The sequence below is a fragment of the Epinephelus fuscoguttatus genome, linkage group LG14 (genome assembly GCF_011397635.1).
Source record: "Epinephelus fuscoguttatus linkage group LG14, E.fuscoguttatus.final_Chr_v1".
Lineage (NCBI taxonomy): Eukaryota > Metazoa > Chordata > Actinopteri > Perciformes > Serranidae > Epinephelus > Epinephelus fuscoguttatus.
The window spans coordinates 15,695,458-15,709,474 of record NC_064765.1 but is presented as its reverse complement, the minus strand read 5'-3'; the positions used below and the strand labels follow the sequence as shown (position 1 = coordinate 15,709,474).

The 14,017-nt window shown below is 42.1% G+C and overlaps 1 protein-coding gene across 4 annotated transcripts in view; it reads right to left on the bottom strand.

Moving 5' to 3' along the window:
• fermt2 (FERM domain containing kindlin 2) overlaps positions 1-14,017 on the bottom strand; it is a 64,813-nt gene that overhangs the window by 36,843 nt on the left and 13,953 nt on the right. For all 4 annotated transcript variants that reach the window (XM_049597099.1, XM_049597100.1, XM_049597101.1 and 1 more), the window contains exon 3: positions 2,346-2,579. In XM_049597099.1, the coding sequence (XP_049453056.1) occupies positions 2,346-2,579 (234 nt within the window). The remainder of the gene's footprint in view (positions 1-2,345; positions 2,580-14,017) is intronic.

Sequence of the window (14,017 nt, the reverse complement as noted above, 5' to 3'; positions counted from 1 at the left end):
TAATAACAATGAGGGGTACAAAAGTGTCAGTTTTAGAAAAAACAACAAAAACTTTATTGCCGGCTTTTTTTTTTTTCATGAGCCGAGCCACAAGAACTCCCATCACTATCTGGCTGCAGTCTGCCAGTAGGCTAGTAACCTAGGCACTGAGTGGGGGAGGGGAAAGCATGCATCGCACGTGTGCCTGTCTGTAAATCAGGCCCCGACAAAAAAAAATAAAAATAAAAAAAAACGGCCGAATGCTCCCTGGTATCAGCCGATGCCAAATATTGCCCGATATATCGGCGGGACGATATATCAGTCAATATGGAGTGTCAGCGAGGAAGTATGCATATACCAAGGTCTAATAATGCTGATGATTGGCTGTCTGACGTTACACATTATAGAGGCATACCCGTGTGTGTGTTGTACTTTGAGAGGCTTGACTACAGTGTGCGTCACACAGGTGTAGTCAAGCCTCTCAAAGTACAACACACACACGGGTATGACTACAGTGTACGTCACACAGGTGTAAAAAATGTCTAAGAAGAGATCAAAAGTGTGGTGTATAACCCACAATGCCAATAGCACGCAATGCAATGCCATTGACAAGACGAATTTGATGAAACACTTGAACTTGCAGGGAATAAATTTAAAAGCAGAAAAGTTGCTCTGTTTTCAACTGCAAGAAGAAGAAGAAGAAGAAGAAGAAGAATGAACCGCAGCCACCTTCCTCTCAGTATTCAAGTCCACGTAACGTTAAAGAGAACTCGGACACAGCTCTGGGGGAGTTTCCTCCACTGCAGTCTACTCCTCTGTGGTTGGGTGACCACGCAATTAGATTTCCAGCATCATCCCCGAGCCCCAAGGCCACTGTAGGTGAAACCACGTAAAATTCTAACGTCAAAACCTCTTCAAAACTGCTTTCAGCAGATAAATGCCAAGGTGCTAAAGAATAACACTAAAGAACTGAAACAGAAAACTTAACGAAAACCACTATGTGGTTTTTTTTTTTCAAGTTATAAAACTGTTTTGAGTGTGTAAAAACGCCAAGGAGTTGAAATATTTAGGAATGGCACCATAATATGTGGCGTAATTTTCTTTTTGTTAAAAAAGATTACCTAAAGTTGGGATGGAGAAAATATATTGTTCAGGAACAGATTTCGAGTCAAGGTATCTGTACCGGTATCCAGGGCTCTGTCTGACTTAGAATTACACAAGTCAAACCAGATTTGGATGTTCAACATGAATATCTGACTATTCATTCCTTTTATTCCATGTAGAGTTTAAACAATGTGCGGTGGGATGCTCAGGGTGACAGAAACATTCACAAAATATAGTAAACAAGCCATGTTAGCCCTCCAAGCTAATGCGAGCTAACTACGCTAACAACAGATTGGAAATGTGCAACAACATTTCCGATCTGACACTAAACATCAAACAAAAGCCAGAGACTGTATCATATTAAGTTGCTGTGAGCTGTAATCCATCACTTCTAAGCAGAAGGCAGAAAATAACGTTATCTTGGAGCCTGACGGGGCAATGCTTTTCTGCCTGCGTCTCACTCAGACTCTCCCTGGGTCTGGGTCTGCAGCTGCCTGTTACCGAAAGCAGTGTGAAAGTAAGGAGTGATCACTCCGCAGCTAAATCTGGGGACTGAATGTCCCTAAAGAACACTGCACACTGACTGACAACAACAGACAAACAAGAAAAACCACTGCTCTACTTTAAGAATCTAAATTGACTGAGGGGTCTCTGACTGTTGGTTTGAATCTACGACTTTCAGGAGGCAGGCCTGCCAGTATCAAAAATACCCAGCCCTAGGTATTCGCAATAGAGATGGTAGGTAGTAGAGACAGCGAGCAAGAGTGTGAGTTATTTACATGTACATGAATTTGTACTTTGGTGTGTGCCTCTGTTATAAGCCCGAGACAGCATGATAATCTCTGTTTACCAAACATTACTGTGAGACCGATGGAGCCCAGGTTCCAAGGACACGGCTCCACAGCTAACAGTGGACTACCAGTCAGGAGACGCGACTCCAGTATGCAGAGCTCAGAGTGTGTTTAATAAACACAACAAATTGCCAGGGATAAAAACAAAGTGAGAGGAAGGACATGATTAGTGAAGTCTGATGAAGAACACTTCCAGAAGCTCTCCGAAAATAGTCTTACAGGGAGATGTTTTTGGTTCAGCGGGGTGGCCAACCAGACTGGACCACGATTCTACCCTCCTTTCCCATAACTCTTTGCCAGTCAGTCACACCTCATCGCACATTTGCTTCATGACTGTTTTCCACATCTCTGCTAAAATTCAGGACGCTGCCCTGCTTGCTGTCCTGTACATGACTCAGTCGCTCCACTTACTGAAAGTTTTGCAGATGTCGGACACGGCCTTGAAGACGCGGTCAGAGAAGTTGACCTTGACCTTCATGTGCTTCATGTTGGGCAGCTGGAGGCGCAGGAGCTTGTGCTGCGGCGTGAAGAGCAGCCTGGCGTCGGCTTGGATGCCGTACTTGTCCAACGTCCAGTGAGTTTTCAACAGCCATGTCTTCTTCTTCTCCCACCACAAAGCATGGTCTGACCAGTCCTTCTTCACATCTATGGAGGGGAAGAAAAGAGAAAATTAGATGAGTTTTCTGAACTGCAAAGACGAGCAAAAGAGTTGTATTTTTAAGTGCACAGCTGTGTTAGTTTTATCCATTGACAGCAAGGTGAAGATATTATTGGCAAGAGGAAAGTGTAACTAGAGCGCTCAGTCTGTATCCATCACACTGTACCGACCTCAGCTCACCAAATATGTCCCTCCAGGGCAGAAGGTCACATTTGGGGAGAAGGGATGGTGGAGGGGCACAGAAAAGGTTTGCACTGGGGGCGGTGAAGTCAAAGTGAGAGGGAGGAGACGACTGAGTGTGTGAAAGACGTGGCTGTTTGTGTGACACTGTGGGGATATCAGGTTCATACCTCCCTCTTTGTTCAAAAGTCACACTGTGATCTCTGTAAAGCAGACACAAGCCACCCAAAACCCCATATAGCTCCCAGGCTTTCACTCCGCGGGGGCTCAGAAACAATGGGGACGGACCTGCGGCCTCACGGTGTGTGTGTCTGACTTCGAGGGGAAGGTGAAAACCGCAGGGATTTAAGGGAACTCAAAGCAGCTGTTTCTGCAGATCACCTTGCTCTGGGTTCTGGAGGAGCAGCGCTGTGATGGGCTGAAATGTCTGAGCTGCCAATGAAAGCAGAAAGGTAGAATGGAAAAGGCAGCAGCTCCCAAACTTTGCTTCCATTTCTTATCTATGTGCAGTATCACCTCAATAGGATACATTCATAAAACAGCTAACCATCTTTAGCAAGTCAAAATAAATCACCATGCAGCTAGCTCATGGACTTGCTTTGTCTTCACTCAGCTCACTTAACGTGACTTAAAAATATCCACCCACTGTTTATGTACCCCACACTGTGCATTATGTTCCTTTTTGTTCTGCTGTAATGGCCTTAGCAGTCGATGATAGCTGAGAAGGAGAGAATAGGCCTATAGTTAGTTGTAGCCTATTATACTTTCAGATGTCCCCCCTGAGTAGTGATGTCATTACTCCGGCATTAGTCCAGGAAGGCACTTCCCAAAGCGGTGTCTCATTTCCTCCACCCACACACCTCTTCATCGCTTCTCCAGCCTATCCTCAGTCTCGCTCTGGGTCTGTCTCTCATTCCGCTCAGAGTCACCGCGTCCAAGCACAGATGTCAGTTTGCTCAGTCATACTTTAATCAAAGCAGCCGATCTGAACTGTTTCAACTCATATAGCCGGAGTTTTTAAAGGCATGCACCCTGATTTAATATAAAAGCTTGTCATCTTGTTACGTGGTGTTTGGACATGCACCAATTACCTCACTTGCCCCCCACAGTCATTTAGTTTTTATTTTCTTATCGTTGCTTGAATGAGAGACACTACGATTCATACACTGCACTGTAAGTTTTATCATTCAAATATTTTTATTGATTTTTAGTGCACCACAACTTTTAATTTTCTAATTTTCTTTTAATTTTCGACGTTGATAATGACTCCCTGGCTACCGCGTTTATCTCATTATTAGACTCCATTGGCTTCAGTCAGGGTGTACATGAACCTACTCATTGTTTTAACCATACCCTTGATCTAGTTCTGACGTATGGAATTGAAATTGATAACCTAAAAGTCTTTCCACAGAATCCCTCGCTATCGGATCATTATCTGATTACTTTTGATTTCTTTTTACTCGATTACACGCCACTCAGCAACAGTTACTATACTAGATGTTTATCAGATAGTGCTGTCGCAAAACTTAAGGAAAAGATTACTTCGTCGTTAAATTCAATACCAATACCTTCAGTAACAGAGGTTTCCCGTGCCGACTTTAACCTCTCCCGAATTGATCATTTTGTTGATAGCACCGTAGGCTCGCTACGAACAACGCTCGACTCTGTAGCTCCTCTTAAAAAGAAGTTAAAAAAGCAAAGAAAGTTCGCTCCTTGGTATAACTCTCAAACCCGTAAGTTAAAACAAATATCGCGAAAATTTGAAAGGAATTGGCGATTAACCAAACTGGAAGAATCTCGTTTAATCTGGACAGACAGTCTCAAAACTTATAAGAGGGGCCTCCGCAATGCCAGAGCAAACTATTACTCAGCTCTAATAGAAGACAATAAGAACAACCCCAGGTTTCTTTTCAGCACTGTAGCCAGGCTGACTGAGAGTCAGAGCTCTATTGAGCCTCGTATTCCCTTAGCCCTTAGCAGTAATGATTTTATGAGCTTTTTTAATGACAAAATTCTAACTATTAGAGGCAAAATTCATGACCTCCTGCCCTCAGATAGTACCTATCTAACCTCAAACACAGCTGTAAAATCTAATATATATTTAGATTGCTTCTCCCCAATTTCTCTTCAAGAATTGACTGCAGTGATTTCTTCATCCAAATCATCAACGTGTCTCTTAGACCCCATCCCAACTAGGCTACTTAAGGAGGTCTTACCTATAGTTAACACTCATATATTAGATATGATCAATATATCCTTATTAACAGGTTATGTACCACAGTCTTTTAAGGTAGCTGTAATTAAACCTCTACTAAAAAAGCCCACCCTGGATCCAGAGGTGTTAGCCAACTATAGACCAATATCTAATCTTCCCTTTATGTCAAAGATCCTTGAGAAAGTAGTCGCAGACCAGCTGTGTGATTTTCTCCAGGATAATAATTTATTTGAGGAATTTCAGTCAGGATTTAGAGTGCATCATAGCACTGAGACAGCTCTAGTTAAAATTACAAATGACCTTCTGATTGCTTCAGACAAAGGACTCGTCTCTGTACTTGTTTTATTAGATCTTAGTGCGGCGTTTGACACAATTGACCATCAAATTCTGCTGCAGAGACTGGATCACTTAATTGGCTTAAAAGGTTCAGCACTAAGCTGGTTTAAATCTTATTTATCTGATCGTTTTCAATTTGTTGGCGTTCGCAATGAACCATCCTTACGTACTAAAGTTTGTTTTGGAGTTCCATGAGTTCTGTGCTCGGACCAATCCTGTTTACTCTATATATGCTTCCGTTAGGTAACATCATTAGAAATCACTCTATAAATTTCCATTGTTATGCGGATGATACTCAGTTGTATTTATCAATGAAGCCAGAAGAAAGCAATCAATTAACTAAACTCCATAATTGCCTTAAAGACATAAAAACTTGGATGAGCACCAATTTCCTGATGTTAAATTCAGACAAAACTGAAGTTATTGTTCTTGGCCCCAAACAACTCAGAGACTCTTTATCTGATGACATAGTTTCTCTAGATGGCATTGCTCTGGCCCCTGCCACTACCGTAAGAAACCTCGGAGTAACATTTGATCAAGATTTGTCTTTTAATTCTCATTTAAAGCAAACCTCACGGACTGCATTTTTTCATCTGCGTAATATTGCGAAAATTAGGCCTATCCTGACCCGAAAAGATGCAGAAAAATTGGTCCACGCTTTTGTTACCTCAAGGCTGGATTATTGTAACTCTCTATTATCAGGTAGCTCTAGTAAGTCCTTAAAAACTCTCCAGCTAATTCAGAATGCAGCAGCACGTGTACTAACAGGAACTAATAAACGCGATCATATCTCTCTCTCCCTGTGTCATATGGATTACTGTTAATTTATCATGTTGATCTGTTCTGTACGACATCTATTGCACGTCTGTCCGTCCTGGAAGAGGGATCCCTCCTCAGTTGCTCTTCCTGAGGTTTCTACCGTTTTTTTTCCCCCGTTAAAGGGGTTTTTTTGGGGAGTTTTTCCTTATCCGCTGTGAGGGTCTTAAGGACAGAGGGATGTCGTATGCTGTAAAGCCCTGTGAGGCAAATTGTGATTTGTGATATTGGGCTTTATAAATAAAATTGATTGATTGATTGATTGATAATGCATCGTTTTTAAATGTCCTTTTATATTGTGTTTCTTTTGCACCTTGCTTGTGCTTTTGATGTTTTATGTAAAACACTTTGAATTGCCTTGTAGCTGAAATAAACCTTGCCTTATAAACTTCAAGTGTCTGCTCCATACAGCAGTATCAGTAGAGTCGCAGCACAAAGTAGCAGAAATCAGATTTTACTTATCATGTGATGAGAAGAGGCGGAGTTCACCAACAAGATGATGGTGGAAGATTTGATGTCAAAGCAAAAAGCAAAAGCGCCTATTTGGCAATATTTGAAACTGATCCGCAGACAGCTGATGCCAAAAATGGCCGTCTTATTTTGTAGATGCACTTTTGATGGGCAATAGCAATAGTGCTGATCTCACGGACAAACGCATCACATTTCCTGCAACTATTTCATAATAAAAGTCAACTTGTACTTTGCCAGTAATTTTACTGTGAGGAAAAACTCTGTTTGCATTAGCAGTAACGTAATGCAGCGCTCTACCGACATCGAGCATCATTGATGAATATCTTTCCTGTAAAATGTCCTGTGTAATTATTTACACCAGTGTTGTCTTGTTTAATTAACAGTGGAACATTTCTGGCGGCTTGGTGTTGCAGTGATAGCATTGTCACAGTCACAGCTTGCGTGTTCTCCCCGTGTCAGCGTGGGTTTTCTCTGGGTACTCCAGCTTCCTCCCACAGTCCAAAGACATGCAAGTTAATTGGTGACTCTAAATTGTCCGTAGGTGTGAATGTGAGCGTGAATGGTTGTCTGTCTCTATGTGTCAGCCCTGTGATAGTCTGGTGACTGGTCCAGGGTGTACCCTGCCTCTTGCCCAATGTCAGCTGAGATACACTCCAGCCTCCTATGACCCCTACCAGGATAAGCAGTCACAGAAAATGAATGAATAGATGGAAAATTTCCTCACCGTAGCGTCCCTGATCATGGTCAGAGCTCAAATATGCTTATACGCAAAAGTTGTCAGCTACGTAACAAAATTATATACATACTGAGTATTTTTTTTATGTATATAATATAGCATATCACAATATTAAAGAGTTTCGGCAAGGTGTTCTTTCAATATTTCAACTCTTAAGAGAGTACTTCACCATGTCTAATGATAGGAATTACATTTTTTACTTTGGCACTTGACTGTAGGGCCGCAACTAATGATTCATGAATTAATTGTTTAGTGTCTATAAAATAGAATAAATTGGAGAACATACTGAAATACACTCATCATCACAACTCAAGATGACATTCTCAAATAATTTATTTAATCATTTAGCGAAACAGAGGCTTAGACTTTTCCTTTAGGTTCAGAAATCACTGTTTAGTGCAAATAAATGCTGAACATTGCTGTAGTTACAACAGGCAAGAGCTGCATTTGACCCTCATTAAGAGAGACTACTCTGCTCTGTATTCAAGGCTGGTAGCACATAATATAAATGTAGCATCCACACATTACGTCTACTTATTACATGAGGAAGGACACAGCTACTAATGGAAAAACTGGAGCCATAATGGACACCAATTACTTTCTGATGCACGGCGAGCAAACAGCAGTCAGGAGAACACGACTCAGACTTCACATCAGTATGTGGTTTAGATTTTTCACCATCGTAATTCAGCACTCTGACTGCTGCCCACTGCTTATTCTCATTTTGAAAGGAGCATGGTAACAATGTTAAAAGACGGGGAACGATCTTGAATGTTGCCCTACACTGACCTCCTCCATCTGTCAAACAGCTTGGTGCCATGGCAACCTAAACCTTGAGTGGCCCTCTGTTTTCACATGCTGCCATTGTTTTCCCTGACCTTAACTTTACATAGGGGCATCCATATGCATTGTTGACACTCTCCTGCTGATCCCGTCTAAAAGCTGAGTGAATGGGATTAGCGGCTGCTTAGAACCAGGAAACAAGACTGCTGTGATGTGAGTAAAGCAAACTGGGATGAGGAAGAGATTACACTGGTGATTAAAATGGGGAGGAAGGTTTCAGAGGAAGAGTGGCCACCAGCATCTCAATGCATTTGTCATTGTGAAGGCCTGGGACTGTGAAGGGTTGTTTGTCAAGCTGTTGGATTTTATACTGTTTACTGCAGGGATAAACACTTGAGAGAAAACATTCCACGCTTTCTTCCTGAGACCCTGTGTGAGTTACTCTGGCAGCACGGGGGTCTAGCTGTCATCGCTCCCTTCTGACGCCTCAGCTGTGCAGGACACATCTTCATTGCTGACCATCAGAGAAACTGTTCCCTTAAGTGCACTGCAGCTATTAAAGGCTGAAATAATGAGAGGGGAGTACGGAGAGGAAAATTGAAAATAGACCTGAATGTATTTTCATAACTCTGCTCACAGTTTTTCCTCTTACAAACTTGTAATTTCTGGTGTCTGGGAGCAACGCAGAACAGCTAGCATTAACATTTGGCGCTCAGGTCTTCGCCACAAACCACGTTCTATAGAAACGTCCTCGTGCTCAGCATGCATGACCACCATACAGTCTGTGGCGAGGCATGAATGCTGGTCTCGGCTGGTCCCAGTAACCCTCAGCATGCTCTCAATGGCCCCTGCTGCACTGTTTCCTCGTTACCGCCCACTGCCAAAACCTTAATGGACATAGCCTTTCCTTCTGCTTGCTTGTGTCGTTACGCAGTGGTTTGATGTGTTGTGATTGGACGAGGCCGGCTCGCGTAGGCGTCCATTGGGTTCTTTCAGCAACAAGGTGGTAACTCAATCCACACAGAGGGAGGGAGAGAGGGCCAATGGCATCTTCAAGCTAAAAATACAGCCTGCCAAGCCTGACGTAATGCAGCAGCCAGAGAAGCGGGGGCCTAAGTAATTGGGTGCATTAAATGTGGACCCACAGCTTCTCAATAGGGTGATGTGTGTGCATGTATGTGTATGTGTGTACGCACAAGGAGGGCTTGAAGACAAGGGGAGGGGAAACAGAATGGGAAAACCATGTTTTATGACCTCTGCAGGATGTGAAAGATGATACAGAGATTGTGCGTGTGCTGGTTTAGGGATTTGTGGAAGGGGTGGTGCTCTTATCCATCCATTAACCACATTAGCCTGGTGTGTTTGTGCGCGTGTGTGCGCTTTAACAAGCTAAATTAATCTATAAATTCTGTCAAACTGAGTTCTTTTCATTCACCGCCATCACCACCACCGCAGCTCTCGAACAAGACCACTTCCTGTGCTTTGTGCACCAGACACCGCAGCGAGAAATACTGCCTTAGAAAGACATGGTTTCATACGGAATATTCTTCAAAGCAATTAAGAAAAAAAAGCAAAGAGCACACGGTGATGTTGTATTGCATGGTCGGCACAGAGTCCTGAGTTTGCAAGGTTTTAATTGGAATACAGGAAACTGAATTGTCCCTCCTTCCCATCACTCCTCTTGGCTTGCTCCATCCCTCCCCTCCCACTTAGAGTATCTGCAGTGTTTACATTAGGAGGCAGCAATGTTTATGGAGGTCTGTCTGTGAGGGGGAGGGGACGGGATGACGGAGGAGAGAATGAGAAAGAAGGAACAGGGGAAAGGGCATGAAAAGGAGAGATGAGGAGGATGAGCAGAGGACAAGGGAGGAGCTCTGAGTGTGGACACAGTAATACGAGACAGAGAGAACAAGTGTGAGGAAGAGGAGAGTCGAAACACTTAATATGTAAAGTGCAACTCCAACTTTATCACATTAAATTGGAAAACTGCCTTTATGACGAAGACAGACAGAAGTATGAATCAACTTGTTGCTCACACACTTTCCATACACTCAGATTCAGTAGCTGATGACACCCTCAGCAGACTGAATTATATGTTTGAAGTTCTGTAAACACTACTTGGTTATTTTTCCATCAAAGAGCTATTTCTGAATTACTGTTTTCGATGTTATTTTGCCAGCTGGCATGTTTCCATCTGCTGCTGTACAACATTATATTTGGTTTTGGCAGCTCTGTATAAGACATGTCAATAAAATCAGAACATACAGAAGTGGAATTAAGCAGAATTAAGTACAACACACACTGACTCATGAGTTGATTTTTAGTTGAAACGCTAATAATAAATGCTGAATGAGCAAAATATATTTAACCATTGTTGAGATATGACACTGGGCTTTTTGGGCTCAGGGTTCCTTTAGCTTAAGACATGCTTGATTACGAATCTTTCACACTATTTCAGTGCAACTTGGATTAAAATTCAAGACCAAATCTACAATAAGCAAAACTGAAAAACAAAACAAAAAATAAAACATGAACTGACAGCAGTTTTTCAAAGGTAATTACTGTGACATAAAAACACGACTTTCTGGGTCTCATAGCAGGAAACAAAGATGGTAAATACCTGTCGTTTGTTGGCGAGTTTTCTTGGCGATTTTGTGTTTCTCACTCTACAAGAGGGATTCCACTGCCTTGTTTCTCATAATGTCGAATATTGGGAAAACTGTATTAAATACACCAAGCCTTGTATACATACAAAATCTTGGTTAAATGGTCAATTTTCATTGAGTCTGCACTTCCCCATATTGTCCAGGGTACAGTGACAGCTAGGTAGCAGACAGTGGATCCTGTGCACTGACCATCACGGCCAGAAACTGAAAAGTATCATACCATTATCCTGATCTATGTGAGAGACATACAGTAAATTATCTAAAAAAATAGATGTTACCAATTATCTCAAGATTTTACAATAAAAAGTCCCAAACACATCCCCTATGTTCTGACACTGCCCAACATATTGGCAAAATATTTTCCAGTAACTATCAGACGTCCTGGGTAGACCTGTGGATCCTGATCCACTGACCGCTCTTTTCGGTATTAAAGGTTTTGATCTTGTGTCAACCAGCTCCCATCATAATATGATGTTATTTGTAACCCTACTAGCACTTAGATTCATACTATTACATTGGAAGCAAACACGGGCTCTTGCCCATTCTGCCCTCATGAAGGATGTGATGCACCACCTGCATTTGGAAAAGATTAAAACCTCCTTAAGAAGGTGTGAAAACAAAATCTACCAGATCTGGCAACCCTTTATAGACCACTTTAAGAAAGATGCACTAAGTTCTTCCCCTAAGTAGCCTAGTTTAAATAACACCTGACATCCTTCGAAATCCTCCCAATTCCTACCTCCCATGTCTTAGCTTTTTTAAGACATAAAAGATTGATTCAAGACAATTTGATACCAATTAAGGCCTAATTTTTAGGTTAATGAATTCAACACCTTTTAAGGCTTTTTAAGGATCTGTGGGAACCCTAGTGTTAGAAAGCTGTACATGTGCACTCTATGACTCCTATTCACTCTGCATTTGGCCTCAACAAACAAAGCAGTGACAGTCAGCTGATGCCTGAAGCAAAATATCCAGGCTCATCTCTAGCATCACTGATGGAGGTGATTTAAGAGTGGAAACACTTAAAGGTCAGGAGTGTTTTTCTGCGTTTGCACAACACGCCTGAAAATGTTTTTCATAAGCTGTCAATGCCTAGCTGTTATCCATCAGCGATAACCACGGCCACGCTGTGCACGGCTTTGTCATTTTCAGCCATCAGCTGATAAAAACATTACAAGCTGGGTGAGGCTGGTCATGCCGTTTCCTTGGCGACTCCTGGCTGACGCCACGGGGGCAGTGGTGTGAGGCGACGACTTGTTTTCATACACAACAAAGACGCAGTGCTGCAGGTTTGTCGGTGTTATTCACTCCCTCTGCCACACACACATGCCGCTTATCCACCTCTATGACATGAAAGCCTTTCTCCTTCTAAATATATTCCACGTCTGAGACAGGGTGAAGGTTGGTATTGACAAGCAAAGATACAGGAAGCAACTGCTCTGCACTATCCTTAAATTAGATCCACTGTAAATGACCTTTTGGCACTTAAATGCTTGAGCAGTCTGGTAGATAGCATCAACATCAGATACACGACATGTATACAAGTTTGATAGGAACAGGTGATGGCAGTATCTGTGTGGCAGACATGAGAGTCACGTGGGATTACAGTGGAGGATTATCACCATACGTCAGAGAGAGAAGTGACAGCACGAGAGAAGACAAACTTGTTTCTAGACTTGTGACAAATGATCAACAGATAAACTAAACCAAGAAGTCATTCTTGCAATACATCTGTTCCATCTGAAAGAGTGTATTAATGGCAACACATAATTTTTCTGATGCCGTAAAAGGAGAAATCATTTACTAATATTTTGACTTCAACTGCGTCCTCCAGGGATTCACTAATCAATACCATTAAATCTCAAGCACTTTTCATCGACGACCTGAGTTGAACGAGTTTAGCCGAGCTTATTTCAGTCCGCTATTATTCAACAGCTCAGCTCCCTGCCAATAGTCAATCAGGCCATTTATCACGTGCATTAAATATGCAAAACACGGCCGAACCCTTTCAAGCTGTCAAACTTTACCTGACAAAGCATTTGGACAAAGGGACACTTAGTGCTGCCATTAAAGCTTTTTAGGTTGTAGAAGTAGGAAACAAAAGGTTCACTGAGGTTGTGCCCTCTGCGTGACTGATACACAGCTCACGTAAAAGACAGATCCTTTAAAGGTCATGGCTGGCCTAAAAGGAGTCCGGGGACATAGTGGCAGGTATTGATTCAAGAGTGTTTTACTGCCACTACTGCTTCAGCACGTAGACACATACACTCAGTCCAAATCTATAGATGACTTCTATTTCTGAGAGAGTAAGAGACTGTCTGATTTGACAACACATAAATACATAAATCCAAAACATGCTCTATCTATAGCCTGAAGAATACAGGATGACCTAGGAAGATCAGTAGAAGCCCTAGGGATGTCAGTTTTAATTATTTTGTAACTAACTTATTTAGTAACTAACTTATTTAGTAACTAACTAACCACTTAATCTTTGAGAAAGAAAAAGGCCTTTACTTTTAGTCAGGCACTTCATTGTCCTATACCCATTTTCCACAAAAAAGCATGTGTATGTTGGTTTTAAATGTGGCAACAGTCGTTAAAAATAGGCGATAGACTCATTTCCTATTGTCAGTAGACTAGAGCTGTATACGCAGCTCTGCAGTAGATGAGTATGCCTTTGTTTTTGTTTTTGTCTTTACTGGTGTGTCACGTTCGACGTCACAGACAGGATGGAAAACCGCTTGGTAAACAGTAAACAAGAATAGAGGATAGTTAAAATGTTACAGAGGTGCTTAGTCTCTCTTTTAACTCGCTGCCAGCTAAATTTGGATCAATGTTCGAGTGCTGCTTGGGTGGAAATGGACGGTGTGTTGTGGCAGCCCATCACTGCATCCCGCCAGTAAGTAAAGGGGCTAAAATTTGTTGTCCACCTGGGTGTGAATGAAAGAATACCTGTGACTACTGCAGAGTCATTTGCTCCGGGTGTGAATGCCGACTGTCACCTTTCTATTAAACACTAAAGCCAGATGTTAGTCAGTGTTAGTGGGTTTTCAGTGCAGTAGGAAAGGGGCTTTAGTGTGAGCCTTAGCACTGCATTTCAAAGCGCTATCCATTTAGAGGCGGTGACATTTTAATGTTTAGTGATGTAAACGTCTTGCCCTCTATTTTAGTTTTTGTTGGCTTTGTTGACAAACAGCTAGCCAGCTAGCCATGTTGACATGT